General features: G+C 44.3%; 1 protein-coding gene across 7 annotated transcripts in view; it reads left to right on the plus strand.

Moving 5' to 3' along the window:
• Positions 1-23,918, plus strand: part of CDC42BPA (CDC42 binding protein kinase alpha) — a 148,050-nt gene that overhangs the window by 14,337 nt on the left and 109,795 nt on the right. For all 7 annotated transcript variants that reach the window (XM_072139995.1, XM_072139999.1, XM_072139997.1 and 4 more), the window contains exon 2: positions 22,395-22,486. In XM_072139995.1, the coding sequence (XP_071996096.1) occupies positions 22,395-22,486 (92 nt within the window). The remainder of the gene's footprint in view (positions 1-22,394; positions 22,487-23,918) is intronic.

A 23,918-nucleotide genomic window follows, 5' to 3' on the forward strand; every position in this document is an offset into this window, starting at 1 on the left:
CTCTCCTTCTTCCCTTCTTTCCCTCTCTCTCCTTCCTCCCTTCTCCCTCTCTCTCCTTCCTCCCTTCTCCCTCTCTTTCCTTCCTCCCTTCTCCCTCTCTTTCCTTCCTCCCTTCTCCCTCTCTTTCCTTCCTCCCTTCTCCCTCTCTTTCCTTCCTCCCTTCTCCCTCTCTTTCCTTCCTCCCTTCTCCCTCTCTTTCCTTCCTCCCTTCTCCCTCTCTTTCCTTCCTCCCTTCTCCCTCTCTTTCCTTCCTCCCTTCTCCCTCTCTTTCCTTCCTCCCTTCTCCCTCTCTTTCCTTCCTCCCTTCTCCCTCTCTTTCCTTCCTCCCTTCTCCCTCTCTTTCCTTCCTCCCTTCTCCCTCTCTTTCCTTCCTCCCTTCTCCCTCTCTTTCCTTCCTCCCTTCTCCCTCTCTTTCCTTCCTTCCTCCCTTTTCTGTCTCCCTCTTGCTTTCCTTTCTCTCCCACTTTCCTTCCTTTTCTCTATATCTATCTATCTATTTCCTTCTATCATTTATTTCTTTTATATGTTGTCTTTGCATTGTCCTCTGGTCATTTTGATTTTGCTGTGATAGAATTTACATTATCCTTCCTCCCTCCCTCTCCTTCCTCCCTTCTCTCCCTCTCTCTCTCTCCTTCCTCCCTTCTCCCTCTCTCTCTCCTTCCTCCCTTCTCCCTCTCTCTCCTTCCTCCCTTCTGCCTCTCTCTCCTTCCTCCCTTCTCCCTCTCTCTCCTTCCCCCCCTTCTCCCTCTCTCTCCTTCCTTCCTCCCTTTTCTGTCTCCCTCTTGCTTTCCTTTCTCTCCCACTTTCCTTCCTTTTCTCTATATCTATCTATCTATCTATCTATCTATCTATTTCCTTCTATCATTCATTTCTTTTATATGTTGTCTTTGCGTTGTCCTCTGGTCATTTTGATTTTGCTTTGATAGAATTTACATTACGTTCCCCCCTTGGCTTTGATCCCCCTGGGATTTTTGCGGATGAGCCGCTGCGCCGTTAGCAATGTACAGTAAATACGTCTCATTCATGTGATGTCGCTGTCTTCACTGCGACTTTCACCTTTTTGCAAATAGAAGGGTAACGGTTGCGTCCGGTTCACAGTGATCGCTGTCCGTATTCTAGTTCGTGTACTGCAGCAGACGCGCCCCATGTGACCCCGGCCTCGCATGCAGGTACCTGGAACACCTCGTATTTCTGAATAGGGGCTTATGTGTGATGCACCTTACTGTCAGCACATACTCGGTGTTGCTCCTTGTAGGTTTTGCTGAGGAGGGTGATGGGCTGCGCTAGCACTGGGGTGTCACATTTGTCAGACACGTGTGAAGGGTCTGCAGTACGTGTGAGACCACTGTAAGGTCTAGTACTGGAGCCGTGTTCAAGTTCTGGTTCTTCGCAGGTCTTCAGATTATGGGCAATAAATGTAGATGCGCAGAGGTTTGTTGCCCCCTTAATCCTCAAGTAGCCCCAATAGACCTTCATTTCTAACATTTCTAGAGGTGAATACTTTAGATTTAAGGGTTTTGATGTAATTTTTACTGTTTACAGTTTGTCTATGTTCTAGTACACATGGGGGGGGGGGATCTCAGGACTTGGAGCCCACCAATTGATTTTTAGAGATGGGACCCCTTTAAGAATTCCTGGAAGTGACAACTGTCAAAACATAGGACAGAGCTGGAGGACGACCCATAAAGAACACGTGTTAGATCTGTCACTAGGGTGGGAACTGGCCCAGGTAGCGGACCCCCAGGACCCCCCACTGTCAGCCGGGCACAGAGCAGATATATCGGACCTGTACAGAATGGGGACAGAGCTTGATACATTTGTGTCCGTTCTGGAGAACCCTCTCTACTCAAATCTTCCTCTTGTTCCAGTGTTTTGTTACAATGTATCAGACAAAGCTCCATTTATCTTCCCACAGGATGGGGGGATAAGTGTCTGATCACTGGGGGTCCGACCACTTCAATGGGGTCCGACCACTTCTATTTCTCCTTGTGTAACGGCTTAGATCAGACCCAGTGGTAGATGTGAGGTGTCCCATCCCTTTTAGATCCAGACCCAGTTCTCATCTTACGTTGTGCTGCTCCATTGTGCTGACTCAGCTATTTTAGAGGTGACCCCTCTCGCTCAGCCGGGTGATCCATTTTCCGGAAGTTTCTTTGCAGGCGACGTATAGAACGTTCTTGTTTCACTCAAATTAAAGAAACTTGTCTGTCATTAATCTTGGCCTGGTGTCTTGACTCTCCGCCAGCGCAGACTTGGCCCGGGCCTTTAATTCTGGTGATTATTCTATATTGGGTGCGTGGTCTGCTCCTACCGCACCACCTGCTCATGTGCAGTATGTGGGGGCACCGCTGCTTCTTAAAGGAGAACCCACCCAGCTTTCCTGAGGCCCTGAAAGGCAAATAGAATGGTGTATCACTGCATGGCATAGTAGACCCTTTGTGCAGGGGTCTGGTAAAGCTGGGTGGCAGCCCCTGGAGTGGCAGAAGTGTTGGCTTGGATCCAACTTTCGTGAGGCCCTGAAAGGCAAATATGGTGGTGTATCACTGCATGGCATGGTAGACCTTTTATGCAGGGGTCTGGTAAAGCTGGGTGGCAGCCCCTGGAGTGGCAGAAGCGTAGGCTTGGATCCAGCTTTCCCAGATCCGGATATATGTGATGTGACGGGTACCGGCGGGTAGCGCAGGGCAGTGTTGTGTCAGCGCCGGGTCTCATCTGGCAGATTGTCACTGGTCACATCGTGTCTGATACTGGGAGAGCGCCCAGGGCACGTCTGCTCACCCAGCGCATGATACTCCCATCCTCCATTGCTCCAGCACCTCAGCTGTGACTGAATGCCAGCGAGCCAAGGGTGACCTAATTTTACATGATGCAGTGTCCTGAACTCTGACCATCATCATAATCTCCAGTGTATCTAAGCCTATGCTGTGCAATACACCGTTCTGTTTCCAATCCCATCATGTGATCAGCATATCTAAAACTATTGTGTGATACTATGTATCTAATCCGATCATGTATGATACTGTCTGCTGAGCTGTGTATCTAATCCTATCAGGTGGTACTGACTGCTGAGCTATGTATCTAATCCCATCCTGTGTGATACTGTCTGCTGAGCTGTGTATCTAATCCCATCATGTGTGATACTGTCTGCTGAGCCGTGTATCTAATCCTATCAGGTGGTACTGACTGCTGAGCTCTGTATCTAATCCTACCATGTGTGATACTGTCTGCTGAGCTGCGTATCTAATCCCATCATGTGTGATACTGTCTGCTGAGCTGTGTATGTAATCCTATCAGGTGGTACTGACTGCTGAGCTGTGTATCTAATCCTATCATGTGTGATACTGTCTGCTGAGCTGTGTATCTAATCCAATCAGGTGGTACTGACTGCTGAGCTGTGTATCTAATCCCATCATGTGTGATACTGTCTGCTGAGCTGTGTATCTAATCCCATCATGTGTGATACTGTCTGCTGAGCTGTGTATCTAATCCTATCCTGTATGATACTGTCTGCTGAGCTGTGTATCTAATCCTATCATGTGTGATACTGTCTGCTGAGCCGTGTATCTAATCCTATCATGTGTGATACTGTCTGCTGAGCTGTGTATCTAATCCTATCCTGTATGATACTGTCTGCTGAGCCGTGTATCTAATCCTATCCTGTGTGATACTGTCTGCTGAGCTATGTATCTAATCCCATCATGTGTGGTACTGACTGCTGAGCTGTGTATCTAATCCCATTATGTGTGATACTGTCTGCTGAGCTGTGTATCTAATCCCTATCATGTGGGATACTGTCTGCTGAGTTGTGTATCTAATCTTATCCTGTGTGATGGTGTTTTCTGCGTTCTTTACTAGTGTAGCACGTGTATCTAAGCCTGTTTTATGTGATACCGTGTACTCGGGCAGCAGGCCTTACATTTAGGCCTATCTGAAAGAAAGTCTGTTCTAGTTGCCCCTGGCAACCAATCAGAGTTCAGCTTTGTTTTTCTAAACTGCTCGGCTGAGATTAAAGCTGCGCTGTGATTGGTCTGATTTTCCTTCAGGCAGTTTTGCTCTGAGGCCTGTTGTATCTAAGTCCTATGATGTGTGATACGGTCTTGTAGTGCCAGGCTTAGTGGGATACTCTCCATACAGGGATGTTGTTGAATATTTTGTTGAATACTAAAAAGGGATTTTCCATGCATAAAAATTTCCGCTACAAATCTCTGTGACCGCAGACGTGAGACGACTGAACCTGTAAGGAAAACTTTTTTGGGGGTTTTTCCATCCAGAGCACGATCACCCAGCTTTTCACTTTGTAGATGTATCCACCATTCAGGACTTGGGAAAAGCTGGGTCACCCCCCTCCCCTCTCGCTCCCACACTAGCTAGCTCATATTCTTTGTTCATTGCCTTTCTTGGCAGGTGACTTATGTCCCTTTCAGGATCCTGGGAAAGCTATGTGACTACCAAGTCGACCACCTTAGCTTTCTACCTTGGGATGCTCAGCCTCTTAATCCATAGGCAGACTAATTATTTGACATTCAAGCCCCTGGAAAAGCTGGGTGACAACTGTTTTCTTCCATTAACCATAGAGAAATTTATTCAGCTTTCCAGAATCTAGAATTAATTCATTTGCCATACAGTTTTAGATGTTATCTAGGTTTCTAGGACCATGGGAAAGCTGGGTGACTTTCCCCAGTAATAGAGGCCATATCAATTATCACCCTGCTTTCCCTGGAACAGAAAACTAGACCAAATAGCAATTTATTATGTGTATATTACAGACCTAAAAATCTCATCATGCTGTGCCCCCTCGCCGTCAGGTACCGCTCGGTGGCTGCATGAGATGATGTAATTGGTGGAGGTGTTGGCACATAGATGGATGGGGCAGGGGCTGGTAGTGCCCGGCGGGCTGGCAGGTGCTGCGCTAATCCTTCCGGAGAGGCGAGCGTTATTTGTTAGCAAGCACTTATCTTAATCAGCCCCACACCATTGTGCCCGTCATGAACGACGCATTTCACGCCACAAAACATTGTAGTAAGGGGATTATTCCTTTCTCTCTGGTGTCAGCCACTCCACAGGGATTGAAGGGGTTAATGGCATTGATGGGGGCATTTAATAATCATGCACCTTGTACGGAATATTCTATATACAGACATATTTAGGAACATTTGGTTTCATGCAGCCAATATGGCTGCCATTACATCCCCAATAGGGGATTAACACCCAGCTTTTCCATTAAGTCAGTGTTATTATGAAATGTGAGGTATATGTTACCTTCTGGTCACCACACAAATGAGAACTTTTCCCATTCAGGAAAGCTGAGTGAGTAGCCCATGGAAGGCGTAATGTTGAGCTTTCTCAGATAAAGGACTAAGAAATGGCTCCACTGTGTTATCACCCAGCTTTCCTAGATGCCTGAGAGCTGTTAGCAGCAGTATCAGAGCAAAGAATGATGTTTATGTTAAAGGAATTGGATTGTAGAAAAGCTGGGTGAGAAAAGTAGATTGATCTATAATAATGTTTAATCTGTTGATTGGCACTCAGCTTTTCGGGGCTCCTGAGAGGTTATTCTCAACCCACATAGCTGCAGAACAAATGAGCGGATTAATATTTGCATTAAAACAGAGGAAAATCTCATAGAAAACTAGTTTGATATATTGGTTGTCACCCAACTTTCCCAGATACCTGAATGTAAATCTTCTACCTAGTTAGTAGCAGTAGAAAAATGAGGAATGGTAACATTATAGCAGATTTGTTACTTGGAAATTGAATGAGAAAGCTATTGGTGTCTGCTGTTGGAGTGAATTGAGTGCCACCCAGCTTTCCCTGGATCAGATATCACTGCACATGAGAAACCCGTGCATATGAATATTACCTATGGAGGAAACATTGTATATCCGTGATTCTGATACATTGTAGCAAACGGGCAGTTAATTCTTTCACTCACAGAAGGTTTTCTACCTTGGATACAATTGTAACAAATCCTCAGCTATAATAAACAAACATGAAGATGTGATAGGTCATGTGACCTGGTGTGCCATGAGTCTATAACAGCTGAGGTTGTGTCTCCCTACATGGAGATACGTATCCGCCTGACCACGAAATGCGGCAGCTGAGGGTCCGCTCATTATCCAGGGAGCTTGAAATGTGATATCTACGAGGAGCATTGATCATCTGATGCCCCATTTGCCCCTCTCACTGGACTTGTCACCCCGTGAGGGTCAAATCGTGCCTTGTATGGCCACGGTGACCCCCTCCAGGCTGAAATAACAACCCTGTTACGTAAGCTCAGAGTCAGTAGGGCGCTTCCAAGCTGGAATATAAACACTGTCTCTGGGATTGGGGGTTATCCATTATCTGTATGAAAGCCTTGTGTATACTGGATGTGAAACGCGTTGTGGTCACGGCGATGGGAACGGCAGCATTTTTCCACCAGATGATGTGTTAAGTTTATTATGGGGTTGTGTCATGGAAATTTGGATTTTATTGGCCGTATAGTTGAGTTGACTGAAATAACTTCAGGAAATTCTGTGGTTCAGGAAGATGCCAACGCGACCTATGACCCTGCCGCTGCGTACAGGGAACTCTGCGGACACATGCCTGGCTTTAGGACCTCCTGACAACCATCTTCCTATTTGCTCTCTTTTAGTATTTTTTTTTTGCCTTTGTTTACTTTGGGAAGGTTTGTGTTAGAGTGGATAGGTAGACACACGCGCTTCGGTCACATGCCGGCAGAAGGCTCAGTAATTATGAGGCCAGTCGTTTCCACACTGAGATACTAATTGCTTTCTATAATCCTGTGTAATTCACCTTGAAATATTTAGCCTGCTGCTTGTTACGGTCGCATTCATGATGATCCCACGCGTTTTGAGTAGTTTCCTGTTTTTTTTTTTTTTAAGGGGGTTAAAGCATTAAGTTTACTAAAATCATCCTTTTTTTTGGCAAGATTTGGAGGAGTTTGGATTTGCACAGATTTTGGCAAAATTTTAGAATGTTTACACGCGTTTTGGACACATTTGCAGAGATCTTATTGTCAAGATTATGTTATGACCAGGATGGGTTAAATATAAGACATCTCCTGATTCATTCTCCATGTTCTAATTGATTGTGAATTCAAGAATTTTGGGATGGTCGATGCCAATTTTGATAGTTTTCGGGAGTACTAACGCATTTTGGAATGGTTCATGTTCATATGTGGGATGAAATTAGATATTTAAAGGTTGTTGACACGTTTTTGGGAAGTGTATCCGCTATGGGATGGTAAATTAATGAACTTGCAGAAGAAGCTCACGCGTTTTGGTTAGGATTTTCAATTTGGGATGATAGGTCCACGTTTTGGTCTCGGTCACATGCCAAATACAGCCTCAGTAGTTATGAATTTGGTCACATCCATACAAGGAAACTAATTTCTCTCTATAATCCCTTGTAATCTTCCTAAAATATTTTAACCTGCAGCTTTTTGTAGTATTGTGTTATGATGAGCTCACGCATTTTGAGTACATGGATTTTTTTTTTTGGGGTGATATTATGATATGCAATGAATTTGGGATTTTTGGAAAGTTGACTCCAATTCTGACAAGTTTTGGTAAACACGAGATCTGAGCTGCACGATACATTTCGAATGGGTGCTCACGCATTTTGGGAAGGTTAATACGAGTTTTGGGGCAGACACTATTGCAGGATTGATTCAAGTGATTTCTCATGCATTATCATGCATGTTCACTCGCATTTCGGGATAGTTTGTGTACTAGGTATGGGCTCGGGTTACCACGCATTTCGGGAGGTTTGCCTTAGGAGGATTTGATGCAATGTGATATCGGGTTTACATAAATTTTGGATTTCAAAATTTCATTTTGAGAATGTAGACACGCGTTTTGGGCACACAAAGTTACGGTAGTGTTCCGATGTATACAGACATCATGATCATTTAGGAAATTTTCTGCTTCATTCTCATGTTCTAATTGTCTTATGATGAAGTTATGAACTTTAAAAAGATTCTGGGAAGCCTGATGCCAATTCTAACTAGTTTTTTGAGTGCAGACGCATTTTGGATCAGTTCATTAGTACTGCATATCCATGGAAGGAAATAATATTTGGATGAGCGGACGGACTTTTATTTTGAAGGTTTAAGTTCATTAAGAAAGGGAGGGTTGAACATTTTTGGGGATATTTGCTTTGGAAAGGAGCTACGCGTTTTGGGAAATTTTTACACATTGAGATACTTTGTTGGATAAGGGTACCGCACATTTTGGGAGGCTTGACTTTTCAACTGTGTGTTAAGGAAGTGTAAGAGGCTTTTTTTTTTAAGGAGACTGACGCGTTTGAGAATTTCGCATGCATTTCGAGAAACGTTTTGATAATTGCCAAAAATTATAGTTTTTTTTGGGTTAAAATGTATATTTGGATGACTCGGACCAGCATTTTGGGTTAAAATGTATTTTTGAATGATTCAGACCAACATTTTGGGAAAGTTTACTCTCTTTTTTTTTTAGATTTTTTCTATGAGGAAGTTGCAGCAACCTATTTTAAGTGTATTTTACATTCTGGGAAAGCTCCTACGCGTTTTGGGAAGTGAAGTGTTTTGAGATACTTTTTAGGTTCCACGCATTGTGGGACATTTCACACATTTTAGCCATGTTTGATACATTTTGCAGCGTTGAACATCTTTCTACGCTTTGGCGCACTTACATTGAGAGGCTTAGTGCGTTTTGGGTAGGATGACTCTCATATAGACAAGTTTGTAGCAATTGGAATTATTTTTCCCTTCTCCCGCTGCATTGTCCCCTGGTATCCGCCCTTTGATGTAACGGTCGCTTAAATACATTGCACGCATATTTGTGGATGTTCCGATTCGTTGACGCGTTTTGGGTTTATTGGCCTGTAAATAAGGCAGCAGAGGTCCTGCTTATCTGATGTTGCTGGGTTAGGGAGGGGGGCTGTATGGGGACTGTGCACCGCTGGTTCCAGCCAAGTGTGAGCACATTTTTGACTATAAAAGGGAGGACGATTTTCCTCTGCGGGTCTGGAGGACTGTGCCAGCTGCATGAAAACAAACCATCAGCTCGGAATCAGCCTCCAGCGTACAAGGAAACGATCTGTCTGCTACTGCCTGGAACCAGCGTGAGCTGCAGACTGGGCCAGGAAAACCTGCAATCTGTGATCTTCCCATTATCTAATACCGTTTTGTATTGTTTTCAGATTTGCTCTGCGCCGTCGCGCTCCCAGCCCCGTACTGTATTACATGATAGATGATCACGCATTGGGGTGGGGGAGGGGTGAAGGATTATTAAAATTTGTAATTGAAGAATGCAAAAAAAACGACCTGAGATAATCGGACCCTGCGTGGAAAAATAATATCTGGATTCTAGGGCTGGCTGACTACGACTACATCTCAATGTCCCAAAGACAATTCCAACCCCCTAAAAAAAACTGGGTTACACGGCCGGTCACTACAACAATGGCGTTACCTCCTATGCTTATATCGCTACACTAGAGACAATTTATCATGCGATCCGTATTCCGCGATCCATATGTCAGAACAGATGACGTTATATGAACACACAGTAGAATTATGTAGGTTTACATGTTATTTCATGCCATAAATGAAGGTATCACAAGGAGTAATGTGACATGACAAACTCGGCTCTGCTACATCTGTTGTGTCATCACTTACTGTCTATGTGCAGTTAGTGGTTTACCTAGGGGATTACATCCATACGTGGAGCTCAGCCTTAAAAGGCAAGGTCAGGAGTTCTCCTGCATCAACATAGGGGGTAGAGGATGGGAAGGAGTCCCGGGGCAGGAGCTGTCATATACTAGAGGATACGTATATAGTGTATTACACATTATAAGTTAACTATATGTTGTAGGTTCTTCTATAGGATACAATATAGGTGACATTACTTACTGGAGGATACACTATAGGATTCATTATATACTGGATATTTAACTAGATACTGTAGGAGTGGGAGACAATATATACTGGAGGTTACACCATATGCGTCACTATATACTGGGGGATACACTATAGACTGGAGGATACATTATAGGATACACTATATACTGGAGGATACACTATAGGATTCACTATATACTGGATGATACACTATATACTGGAGGATGCACTATATACTCAAGGATGCACTATAGACTGAAGATGACATTATAGGATGCACTATAGACTGGAGGATACAGTATAGGATACACTATAGGATTCACTATACACTGGATGATACATTATAGAATACACTATATACTGGATGATACACTATAGACTTAAGGGGACATTATAGGATGCACTATAGACTGGAGGATACATTGCAGGATACACTATAGGATTCACTGTATACTGGAGGATACATTATAGAATACACTATATACTGGATGATACACTATATACTGGAGGATACATTATAGAATACACTATATACTGGATAATACACTATAGACTTAAGGGGACATTATAGTATGCACTATAGACTGGAGGATACATTATAGGATACACTATATAGACTTAAGGGGACACTATAGGATTCACTATATACTGGATGATACACTATATACTGGAGGATGCACTATAGACTGAATGGGACATTATAGGATGGACTATAGACTGAATGGGACATTATAGGATACACTATATACTGGGGGATACACTATAGGATTCACTATAAACTGGATGATACACTATATACTGGAGGATGCACTATAGACTGAATGGGACATTATAGGATGGACTATAGACTGGGGGATACACTATAGAATTTATTATATGCTGGATGATACGCTGTAGGGTATTTTCTAGCTTGATTCTATACTATATGTATACACTGTATTATTGGATACTATGCAGGATGAGTGTATACTGTAGGATGTATATGATAAAGTATATACCATAGGATAACTATATATTTTGAGATGAGATATACAATCACTTCATGCTGCAGGAAAGACCTATGTATTATAGGATCCTATATAGGATGACTGTACATTATATGATGACTATACACTGTAGGATACTTGTATTATCAGTGTGTTCCGGTCCCAGTGCTGGCGGTGGACACAGTTGTACCTGCAGAAGCCTCTTTTTACTGGAGGGGGGGGGGGTATTCCGCCTCCTGGGAGTTACCCCCCCCCCCATCCCGCTCTATAAACCTGCCATAAAGCGCGTCCTCACAGCGCAGTAATTGTCAGCATTTAATTATATTGATCGGGATCCTTTAAAGATAAGTCGCTTAAAGGGCGTCTCCACTTAACAGACATTTACACGAGGAAGAGATCAGCCTCACATAAAAATCAAAGAGCAGGTGGTATTTTTGGTTTCTCTCTTCCTAATCACCTATTACATTGATGGGGTTAATGATTGACAGCTTTGTCTACCGCTCAGATCATTGATGTTGGGTTATACACAAGGTTTTTTGAAAAACCATGAATTGTATTGAATATTTAATGAATATAATTCCAGCCCTGCAGTGGAGACTGACACAGAAGGGGAGGGATACCTGTATAAGGCTCTGATATATGTTACAGGGGATGTCCCTGTTTGATGTCCCCGGCTCTGCCAGGATGTGCCAGACACTTGGGTGTAAGTGTGGAGCATCCTGCAGGCTCGGGGTGGAATAACGCGTGGGCAGTAAATGGGATTATTTTAGCCTCTTCTCCCAGCAGCTGCTTCCTCTTCCTGCATCCTGACAATGTGGTGCTTGTGCTAGAATTGGAATATTATCTCTGTGGGGTCAGGAGGCAGAGTAACAGAGCAATGACTGAAGCGCCAGGAGCCATCGTCCATAGAGTTTTACGGTACATTAAAAAAAAATCTGTATTAGTAGTTCTCACTGGGGTTAAAAGGGGTGGAGGCATGGGCCATCTTCCTTATAAAAATTGGTGGGTGCCTTGGCTGGGTGCCTTGTGCATTGTCCTCATAGAATATAAAGTTTTACATTCAAAAGAAAAATCTGTATTAATAGTTCTCACTATGTTTGAAAGGGGTGGAGGCATGATGGAGGGAAAACGAAGGCCTTCCTGAGTCGTCCACAAGAGCCATCTTCCGTATAAACCAGCCTGCAGCAAAGGGCTGGGTGCCTCGTGCATTGTCCTCATAGAAAATAAAGTTTTACATTCAAAAGAAAAATCTGTATTAATAGTTCATAGAAAAGCCAATAGATAGTGGTGTGCATCACTGTGAGTCTGGTGCGTTGTCCTTATTGAAAATAAAGTTTTTTATTTACAAAAATTTGTATTAATAGTTCTGCGTTTTAGAGGAAGAGAGACATCAAGGAGGGAAAAGTAAGACCTTCCGTAATCACTCACCAGAGCAATTGTCCGTTGCAACCATGGGGCGACTGAGGGCTGGAGCCTTGTTCTTTGTAATTCTACAAAAATTTTTGTAATGTAAAACTTTATTTTCTAGAAGGACAAAGAACAAGGTGCCAAGCCTTAGTAGCCTGCCAGTGACTATGGAGAATTGCTCTGGGGAACAGCTCAGGAACTTTCCCTCCCCTCCTCCCAAATGCAATCGGAACCATTAATACCGATTTTTTTTTTTTTTTTTTTTAAATATAAAACTTTATTTTCTATAAGGATAAAGCACCAGACACCCAGTGCCCCATGCCACTTTCTGTGGACTGTTGCTCTGATGAACGACTCAAGGAAGACAGAGGACATCAAGGAGGACAGAGTAAATAAGGCCTCCCGGAGCTGGGTATCTGATGCGTCAGCCTTGTAGAAAATACAGTTTATATTCCAAAAAAAAATCTGTATTAATAGTTCTGACTGTGCTGGAAAGAGGCTTAGACAAAAAAGTGGATAGAGTAAGTCCCTCCTGATTTGCCAGTTGGATCCTGATAGCTGATTGGCTCAGAGAGATCACCTGATTAGCTCTACAGATGAATACATGAATCTGATTGGTTGCTATGGACGATGGACACTGAAACTATAGAGAATCAGAGTCTTTGGTTGTGTGTCAGTGGTCACTGCAGTTTAGGAATTCTACTCATGTACCAGGTAGCTCATGATGAACAGGGAATTGTGGGAGAAATTAATCCTAATATAATTCAATCGTAGGCAACTTTCTTATACATTTTGCTTGCTGTCAGTGAATGGATGCAATGTTGAATACTTCTTAAAGCTGAGGGTTTGTTGCAGTTTACAGTCTAGACAAATGGGAGTGGAATTCCATACCGAGGCTTTTTACCTGCACTGATACATTGTAACAACCACCCTCAGACTTTGTGCTCCTCTTTAGAAGGGATACAATTGTAACAAACCCTCAGCTGTGAGAGTTTGTATTTTTTTGGTCTGTTGTCTTTTGCCACTGCTGGGGTCCCCGTAGAGATGGCCAGAGCCCCCCACGCCTCAGGACTCGCCCCTTCTCCTTGGAGTCTCTGCAGAACATTTGTTGGATGTCATTGACCTTGGGCGTCTGTGCAGACATTGCTCACATACTCTGCAGCCTCAGTTCCCAGGCCTGGGATATGCTCAGCACCCACGTGTTATACTGATGGCTGCCCCCTCCATATACTATGTGCCCCCTCCCCCTTTCCTGCTGGGCTTAGGAGGGGCTCTGTCCAGTTTGCTGTGGAGCAGCTGTCAGTCTTTGGGTCCTATAACCAATGACCTCAGGCTGGCAGGGGGTGAGCAGCTGCCTATCCTAACCCCTAAGTGTGGCACAGAGGGGCTTGATGCCCCCTCCCCCTACATAATCAATACAGGAGGTAATGGCCGCCTATAGGCCTCCTGTATTATCAAAGGGAACACAGAACAATGGAATATCATCGAGGGAGGGGTCAAACAACAGAAATGAAGCCCCCTATATTATATCAGAACCCACACTAGGCACATGACCATCCCCTAAATATACAAGCAGCCCCCGCGTTACGTACAAGATCGGCTCTGCAGTTTTGTTCTTAAGTTGAATTTGTATGTAAGTCGGAACTGTCTATTTTATAATTGTAATTATATAATTATCAGGACCCAGACCAGACTCCTATATAATTATCAGACACCAGACCCTTATATAATTAGTCTGGTCTGGGGTCTGATAATTATATAAGGGTCTAGTCTGGGGCTTGATATTAATAGAGTCTGGTCTGGGGTCTGATAATTATATAAGGGTCTAGTCTGGGGCTTGATATTAAGAGTCTGGTCTGGGGTCTGATAATTATATAAGGGTCTAGTCTGGGGCTTGATATTAATAGAGTCTGGTCTGGGGTCTGATAATTATATAAGGGTCTAGTCTGGGGCTTGATATTAATAGAGTCTGGTCTGGGGTCTGATAATTATATAAGGGTCTAGTCTGGGGCTTGATATTAATAGAGTCTGGTCTGGGGTCTGATAATTATATATCAGGCCCCAGACTAGACCCTTATTTAATTATCAGACACCTATATGAATATTAGACCCCAGACCAGTCTCTATTAATGTCAGGTCCCAGATAAGGCCCCTATACAATTATCAGGACCCAGACCAGACTCTATTAATATCAGACCCCAGATCGGTCTCCTATATTAATATCAGACCCCAGACCAGACTCCTATATTAATATCAGACCCCAGACCAGACTCCTATATTAATATCAGACCCCAGATCGGTCTCCTATATTATTATTGGACCCCAGACTAGACCCCTGTATGAACATCAGACTCTAGTACAGACCCCTATATTGATATTAGACCCCAGACCAGATCCTATATAAATACCAAACCCAGGATTGTCATGACTGGACAATCACATTCACTGACAGTAAGCAGAGCTGGGGAAATCGCTGAGGGACTGAAGCATATTGGAAAAGTAAACCATAATAATGTCACTGGTGCCACCTGTGCCCCCCAGGACCCCCTCTGTGCTGGCGTCAATGTTGGATTGTAAGGCAGATGACCCCCTCTGCTGTCCTGCAGTGACCCTCTGCTCTGTACCGGGGTTATGTGTGACACAGGTCCCAGCCGGGGGTCGCCATTGTAAGCATCTCCTCTCACCTGCTGTTCTCCATTGTCTGTCACCACAATGGCTGCCGCTCCGCACCTCTGCCCCATAACATATGTCATGTCTGCCCCACCTGAGGGGGAAGCAATAGATAGATGTAGGGAGCAAAGGTGAGATGTAGGGAGAGGTGAACTTGTCCTAATCATGTGACCTCTACAAGGTCAGGATGGCTTTAACAGGAAAGCATCCATTCACTGACAGTAAGCAGAGATCTTATGACATGTGAGATATTTAAAGTTTGTGAGGAATTTGTGCTCTCCAATGGTTAATCTTTATTTACAAACAATTGGAAAATTCCTTTAAGACTGAGGATGGATCTGATATCAGGAGTTCTCATGGTTCTCTGTGATCCAAGGGTCGATCCACACTGAGCCGGGAATAATGATGGGTCTAGGAGATTAACACATGGGAGACACATGGAAAAGTTCTGTAGATTGTATGTAGGAGATATGGATATTACAGGAAATGGTACTGGTGGGAACCTAGAACAGAAGATCATCTGCAGGAGCAGAGCTGTGATCCAGGGACATGTAATGGCATTACTTACCCTGTACTGATCCTGAGTTACATCCTCTATTATACTCCAGAGCTGCACTCACTATTCTGCTGCTGGTGCAGTCACTGTGTACATACATGACATTACTTATCCTGTACTGATCCTGAGTTACATCCTGTATTATACCAAAGAGCTGCACTCACTATTCTGCTGCTGGTGCAGTCACTGTGTACATACATGACATTACTTATCCTGTACTGATCCTGAGTTACATCCTGCATTATACTCCAGAGCTGCACTCACTATTCTGCTGCTGGTGCAGTCACGGTGTACATACATGACATTACTTATCCTGTACTGATCCTGAGTTACATCCTGTATTATACCCCAGAGCTGCACTCACTATTCTGCTGCTGGTGCAGTCACTGTGTACATACATGACATTACTTATCCTGTACTGATCCTGAGTTACAGTACATCATGTATTATACTCCAGAGCTGCACTCACTATTCTGCTGGTGCAGTCACAGTGTACATACATGACATTACTTATCCTGTACTGATCCTGAGTTACATCCTGTATTATACCCCAGAGCTGCACTCACTATTCTGCTGCTGGTGCAGTCACTGTGTACATACATGACATTACTTAGCCTGTACTGATCCTGAGTTACATCCTGTATTATACCCCAGAGCTGCACTCACTATTCTGCTGCTGGTGCAGTCACTGTGTACATACATGACATTACTTAGCCTGTACTGATCCTGAGTTACATCCTGTATTATACCCCAGAGCTGCACTCACTATTCTGCTGCTGGTGCAGTTACTGTGTACATACATGACATTACTTATCCTGTACTGATCCTGAGTTACATCCTGTATTATACTCCAGAGCTGCTCTCACTATTCTGCTGCTGGTGCAGTCACTGTGTACATACATGACATTACTTATCCTGTACTGATCCTGAGTTACATCCTGCATTATACTCCGGAGCTGCACTCACTATTCTGCTGCTGGTGCAGTCACTGTGTACATACATGACATTACTTATCCTGTACTGATCCTGAGTTACATCCTGTATTATACTCCAGAGGTGCACTCACTCTTCTCCTGGTGTGTACATACGAGACATATGACCTGAGCATTCTATGTGGAGACACTGATCAGTCAGGGGATGCTGTAGGATGTATGATCAGATATTGAGATACATTCTTCTTTCTGTAGATGTCATCTATCTTTTGTGTTGCTGTTCGCCTGGTGTCCTGTGGGGAGCGCCGTCTGGTGTATTTATTTTCCTGCGCTCTGCTTGTACTCAGGATTCTGCTGTTTGCTGAGACTCTAGTAAATATTGCAGCGTGTTATATCACATGTATGTAGACGATGTGTACCAGGCAGGAAAGAAAACAGAAGCGGCCCACAGGTGAAGCGAGGTCGCCGGAGCCGCCACTTCCCGGCCTGAGCCACAACATTGTTCTCTTCCTATTGTGTCGTAACATTGTATCAGCGCAGGCAGAGGGGCGGCCAAGTGGCTCATTACATGTTATCACATCGTTGCTTTGTTTGCACTCTGCAATGTGTTGCAGTTGTCCCTATAGTCCTGCACTTAGTAGTAATCAAAATTTTTCCATTCACTGAGAGCAAGCAGAGATCCTAAAATTGTCTGAAAAAGTGAGAGTAAATAGTATTTTACACATATGGGGGTCTGTCTGCTTTATACTGCCCCCTGTGGACACTTCACAAACTGAACCGTACCCCTCTTAGCCCAAAGGTTACATTAATGTAATATGTGCGTCTGCACTAGTGTGAATTTGGCGCAAGTTCCTTGCATTACGAGCCAGGGTGATTTTTCCAGTTGGATATGGTCTTTGGACGGGATGAATTCGTACAAAAGCTGGAAAATGTTTGTCAACTGGAAAGACCTAGGGGGAGAGCTACCAAAACTGAGGAGGGGGATGCCCTTAAGTAAAGGGGTTCTAACTTTTTAGTACTTCCGGGAAATCCCTTTTGATATGGGTCTGGTCAGAGGGACTTGTGGACCTCTTTTCTGAGGATTGCAGGGGTGATAGCGGTTGACCCTTTAAGACAATAAAAACTCAAAGTTTTGTCAAAAAGATTGGTTTCTGCAAAAAATTATTATTTTTTTGTGCCAAAATATGAGCTTAGACGGCACAATAAATTCTCCTCTTAAAGGGATCCTGTCAGCAGGTGTGACCATACAGCTGCAGCCAAGTTTAGGTATTGCCCCCTAGAGAGATGTGTTATCTGACCATTGTATATATTATTAGTAGAAGCAGGACTGTGAAAAATGGAATCTGTATTTCGGGACTGTACTTGGGACTGTACTTGGGACTCCCAATGATGTGTTCTTAGCTCCCTGCACTGAGCCGTCCCATAGTCCCTTCTCTCCTTGTGCAGTTTGGGTATTGTCCCTGGAGAGATCTTTGTGTATGTTGTTAGTAGCAGCAGGACTATGAAATATGGATGTATATTCCAGGATTGTAGCTTCTCCAAGTCCATTGAAATCTGTCTTCAAACTTCTGTGTTCTCTGCATCCAGTGTTGGTTATGGAGAGAAGTGTGTAACGTGTAATCTTACCTTTATGTGTGGTGTTAGTAGCTGCAGGACTGTGATCTTTGGACTTAAAACTTAAACCCGTCTAGTAAAAGCCTACCCTGAAGTGGCTGATAACAGATAGCAATTGCCCCCTTTTGAATTTTTGTGGTTCCACGAGTGAGATAATGTGAAAATTCTGGTATTATGTAGAAGCTCCTTATCCTGATCTGCTTGAATAGAACACTACAGCTGCAGTAAAGACTGACACGTAGAACTAGAATTTGGTTTTTGGAGATTTTCGTGCGTGGTCTTCATGTGTGTTGTGCGTCTCCTCAATATAATGGCTTCCTGTGTTGTGACACCCGAGTCGCCTGGCGCTGTGCGAACTTCTGTCCTTAAGGGCCAAGTGGGTTAATTGACTCTCCGGCTGCTGGAGGGAGATATCAAGTGTCCTGATCCTTCCCATATATCAGTGTCTCGTGACCCTGTAAAACACTACAACTCCCAGCATGCCCCGATAAGCCCGGACTATACGAACCAGCCCATTCACATTTTATCCTGTATTGACTTTTGTACCCCGCTCCAGTCACATCCAGAGCTGCATACAGAATATTATTTGGTGTCTGTTCTAGCAGTGTGCTGAAAGCTGGTGTAAAGCGTCACAGGAGATGTAGTCCGAAGAACGCAAGAGGTTCATTTTGTGTGGGCACAGGTGCACAACAACATTGTGAATGCAGCTTTGTTTGTGACTAGAGTACACGTCAATATGTGCTTGCTATCAAGCCTCATGCACTCGTGACCATTTCCAATGCGTTTCAGAAATGAACGAAAACGAAACACAACCGAGAACGTTATTGATCACATGTACAGGCCTAATTCTTTTCACAGCTGATGGTTTGTTACAGTTGCATCTAGCGCAGACAGTTCTGTGAGATAAACAGCAGCGCAGGATTTACATTTGCACAAATTTGAATGTTAACACCGCGCCTGACCTAAATCAGACAAGGTTTTATTAACCCTCAGGCTCAAAACGCAATGTAAACACCACGTGTGAACGCAGCCTCAGGCTTTGGGCCTGTAACTTCTAGGGGTCAGATCTCAGTCTAGGAGTTAGATATTACTTTCAAATTTTCACACAAGATTCAGGGATGGTTATGTGTTATGGAAATTATGGAATTTGTCAGGGTCGGCTTTAAACTCCACCCTCTCGTGGTTACTAACGGGCGCACAATTCTGAGGTAAAATTTTGCGGACATCGCTATCCACGGGTAAATGGCGGCTTATCTAAGTGGGCATGTGTGTTTTTGTGTTATATGAGGAAATTTGAAGTGGAAAATTTTATTTTCTAGGCCAGTCAGGTCTAAATGGATGCTTTTTGCCCTTTGCTGCCCAATCACAGTGCAGCTTATTTGATTTTAGTGCAACAAAATGAACTCTGATTGGTTGCTATGGCGGAGACTATAAGAGTCCGTTAGATGAGGCCTAGTGTTTTTGTAATGAGGCAGAAAGTGTTGTCATGGAATTAAAGTAGCTACAGAAATGAAGGAATACTTAAAGGGTGATGACACACGTGGCGTTTTACTTAAACAACGTTTTTGCCCCACAGTTTTTCGGAAACGCATCCGGTTTTGACCAGTTTTAATTAAGATATTTGGTAAAACCTGTCAAAAACGGATGCGTTTTCAAAGAATGTACGTGTTTTCAAAAAACGCATGCGTTTTTTTTAACGGACTGCTTAAAAAGGGACCAAAAACGGGTTCAAAACACCATGTTTCAAACCCCTGTGCCACTGATGGAATCCTTAGAGGGTTTTTTTTGTTTACTTGAAACCCCTGAGCTAATGAAGAAATCCTTAAAGGGATTCTCTAGTTTCTCTGTAATCCCCTGGTCTCATAAAGGAATTTTTAAAGGGGTTTTCTATATAACAGGAAACCTCCAGGCTAGTTGGCAAATTCTTAAAGGGATTTTTTAATTTCACAGGAAAGGGGGAGGCTGAGTAAGGGTGACGCCACACATGGTGTTTTTGGTCCGTTTTTAAGCATGTGTTTCAGTCAGTTTAAAACCGCATCCGTTTTTGTCCGTTTTTCCCAATTATCTGTTTACACAGTAACGTCCACGGTCACATGGTCATGGTGATGTCGCTGCTGATGTCATCTCGTGGCATTGTAAAATGTGGGCGCAGAGACCATGCTGCCGGAGGCAGGAAGTCCGTTCATTTTATTAGGTATTTTCCCCCCGTTCTGGTCCCGTAACAATGGAAGTCCCCTTTAATATCAGTAAGTTGAAGTAATGTAAAAGGTGAAATGAGACAAAATGGCTTCCAGAAACACGGTTACCTTCACCCCCCCCCCCCCACCCCACTGCCCGTAAAGCACTGGCTCCCACTAGTAGTGATGAGACTACAAAATGGCTACTGTTGCCATGGAGACAGTGAATGTGGCGTTATCACTGCGGCTCCCGGTGATGAGGCTTTCTGGCCACGTCGTGTCATTCACCCTCCCCCCGCTCAATGAGAGGAGGCCGATTCATTCATTGCAGCCCTCAGGAGGTGAATGAATCCGCTCAGCCCCATTCATAGACGTCACCCGCCACACTCTGCCCCGCACCCTCCATCTCCTCACAAGACGCTTAGGAGATTTCCCACGATGCCCGTCCTGCGGCCCTGGAAATAGATATCGATGATATCTTCACCGTCCGCTCACTAATGACTGTTTATGTGTTTACGGAGCGTGGACAACCCCTGGGAACAACACTGGAATGTTCCCGAGATTCTGCGGATAATCTACATTCATATTACACCCGTCCTGTCACCAGAAATGTTCAGAGAAATGTGGATTTATAGGATGGCGTTTGTTTATAGATTGGAGGTTTTATAGAATCTGTGAATAAAAAACAAAACAAAAAGGTGTTCAGCTCACCGGATGCCGGAATGGATGGAGCCGGTGCGCGTACGTGATGTCACACAGGTGCACAAGCCATTAGCATGGCTCTGATTATTCCGAGTCGTGCGACCGTTTTTCAAACACACTGAAATCGCACCACGTTTAACTGGTTTGAATCCGTTTTCTTCATTTCTGGAAGTGTAAGCAGCTGTGGAAATGTTAAAACAACTGCTTGCACTTCCAGAAGTGAAGAAAAACAGGTTAAGGCTACATGCACACTGCCGTGAGCCCGCCACACCGTAGCACGGTGGGCAAACGGCATCGCGGGGAGAGGAGGAGGAGGTGAGCGCAGCTCACCCCCGCCCCTCTCCATAGCAATATATGGCCGCGGCGCCGTAATATGGGAAAAGATAGGACAGGTCCTATCTTTCCCCGGGCTATGGAGCGGTACGGTGCCGCACGTGTTCTGCCCCGTACCGCTCCCATAGGGTGCAGTGAGCCCATAGAAGTATATGGGGGACGTATATCGACTGTATATATGTCCCCCATACTGTAGTGTGAATGTAGCCTAAGGCGTAATACCGTAGCACGGGGGGCACACGTCGGCGCCATAGGGATATATGGCGTACGGCGCCGTATGCTGAGAGAAGATAGGACAGTCCTATCTTTTCACGTATATGGAACGGTGCGGTGCCACGCGCCCATTGCCGACCTAATGGGGGACGTATATACATCCCCGTATACATGTCCCCCATACGGCCGTGTGAATGGGGCCTTAATCCAGACAAACTGTGAGGAATTGATGTAGAAATTATAATGGAAATTAACTTTTCCTTTCACAAACCATATCAATTATTTGCTGAAAACAGACAACCCCTTTCAGGACACCCGACTTACAGATGACCCCTAGTTAAAAACGGCCCACTGTGACCTTTAGTAATCTACTGAACTTTAACCCCAGGCTGTTTTAGACATCATAAGTCATCAAAGGGGCAGTTATGGGAAATGTTGCTTGTTATTTGGGAAAATATGAGATTATTTTATGCAGGTTCGCTGGTGGGACAGACCACGGGCATTTAACTCTTTGCTGCAGTTTTTAAATATACAATTATATGACCTTCGCTTTGGCAAATCCCTGTGTGTTACCCAAGTGTCACTCTAGTTTTCCTAGGGCGTCTAGTGATTAGACTCCATACATTATAGCGCCACCACAGGAGACATAAAGTATTACACAGTTTCCATCGGACCAATTGCCTGTGCGGATAATGTAAGGACATGTGAGATCTATGGAATGACTTTCTACAGCTGAAGTTTTGTTACAATTGCATCCAGTTTAGACAATGCTCTGTGAGCTAAGGGGGGCCAGAGGGATACACTGTAACAAACAGGAGAGGAGGGAGGGTGCTGCCGCCGATGGGTGTAATGTTATATTATATGAGTTATATCACGGATGAAAGAGATTTACATTTTTTTTCCCTTTTTTTCTTTGTTTTGCAGCTAAACCGTTTGCCGAAAAAGTGAAGCAGCTGAGGCTACACAAGGAGGACTTCGAAATTCTCAAAGTGATCGGAAGAGGCGCTTTTGGGGAGGTGAGGAAGCGGAGTGTGTATTTCTGTAATCTGGTATCCATCAGATGCTGGATTATAAGATTATTATCACATACAGCCCTGACCTCATCACATGAAAGGTCACGGCTATGTGATCCTGACATACTCTGTGCTGCTGGAAATACTATAGTATCAGAAGGCACTGATACCGTCCCTTTCTCAATGGCATCAATAAGCCAAAGGACAGAACAGTGTCTTCCTGACATACTCTGTGCTGCTGGAGATGCTCCCCCATACACCATATTATCAGGCCTATCCTCACTGACATCAGCACATGAAAGGACAGCATGTTCCTGACATACTCTGTGCTGCTGGAGATGCTCCCCCATACACCATATTATCAGGCCTATCCTCACTGACATCAGCACATGAAAGGACAGCATGTTCCTGACATACTCTGTGCTGCTGGAGATGCTCCCCCATACACCATATTATCAGCTCTATCCTCACTGACATCAGCACATGAAAGGACAGCATGTTACTGACATACTCTGTGCTGCTGGAGATGCTCCCCCATACACCATATTATCAGGCCTATCCTCACTGACATCAGCACATGAAAGGACAGCATGTTCCTGACATACTCTGTGCTGCTGGAGATGCTCCCCCATACACCATATCATCAGCCCTATCCTCACTGACATCAGCACATGAAAGGACAGCATGTTACTGACATACTCTGTGCTGCTGGAGATGCTCCCCCATACACCATATCATCAGGCCTATCCTCACTGACATCAGCACATGAAAGGACAGCATGTTCCTGACATACTCTGTGCTGCTGGAGATGCTCCTCCATACACCATATTATCAGCTCTATCCTCACTGACATCAGCACATGAAAGGACAGCATGTTCCTGACATACTCTGTGCTGCTGGAGATGCTCCCCCATACACCATATTATCAGCTCTATCCTCACTGACATCAGCACATGAAAGGACAGCATGTTCCTGACATACTCTGTGCTGCTGGAGATGCTCCCCCATACACCATATTATCAGCTCTATCCTCACTGACATCAGCACATGAAAGGACAGCATGTTCCTGACATACTCTGTGCTGCTGGAGATGCTCCCACATACACCATATCATCAGCCCTATCCTCACTGACATCAGCACATGAAAGGACAGCATGTTCCTGACATACTCTGTGCTGCTGGAGATGCTCCCCCATACACCATATTATCAGCTCTATCCTCACTGACATCAGCACATGAAAGGACAGCATGTTTCTGACATACTCTGTGCTGCTGGAGATGCTCCCCCATACACCATATCATCAGCTCTATCCTCACTGACATCAGCACATGAAAGGACAGCATGTTCCTGACATACTCTGTGCTGCTGGAGATGCTCCCCCATACACCATATTATCAGCTCTATCCTCACTGACATCAGCACATGAAAGGACAG

Source organism: Engystomops pustulosus, chromosome 3, assembly GCF_040894005.1.
Source record: "Engystomops pustulosus chromosome 3, aEngPut4.maternal, whole genome shotgun sequence".
NCBI classification, from domain to species: domain Eukaryota; kingdom Metazoa; phylum Chordata; class Amphibia; order Anura; family Leptodactylidae; genus Engystomops; species Engystomops pustulosus.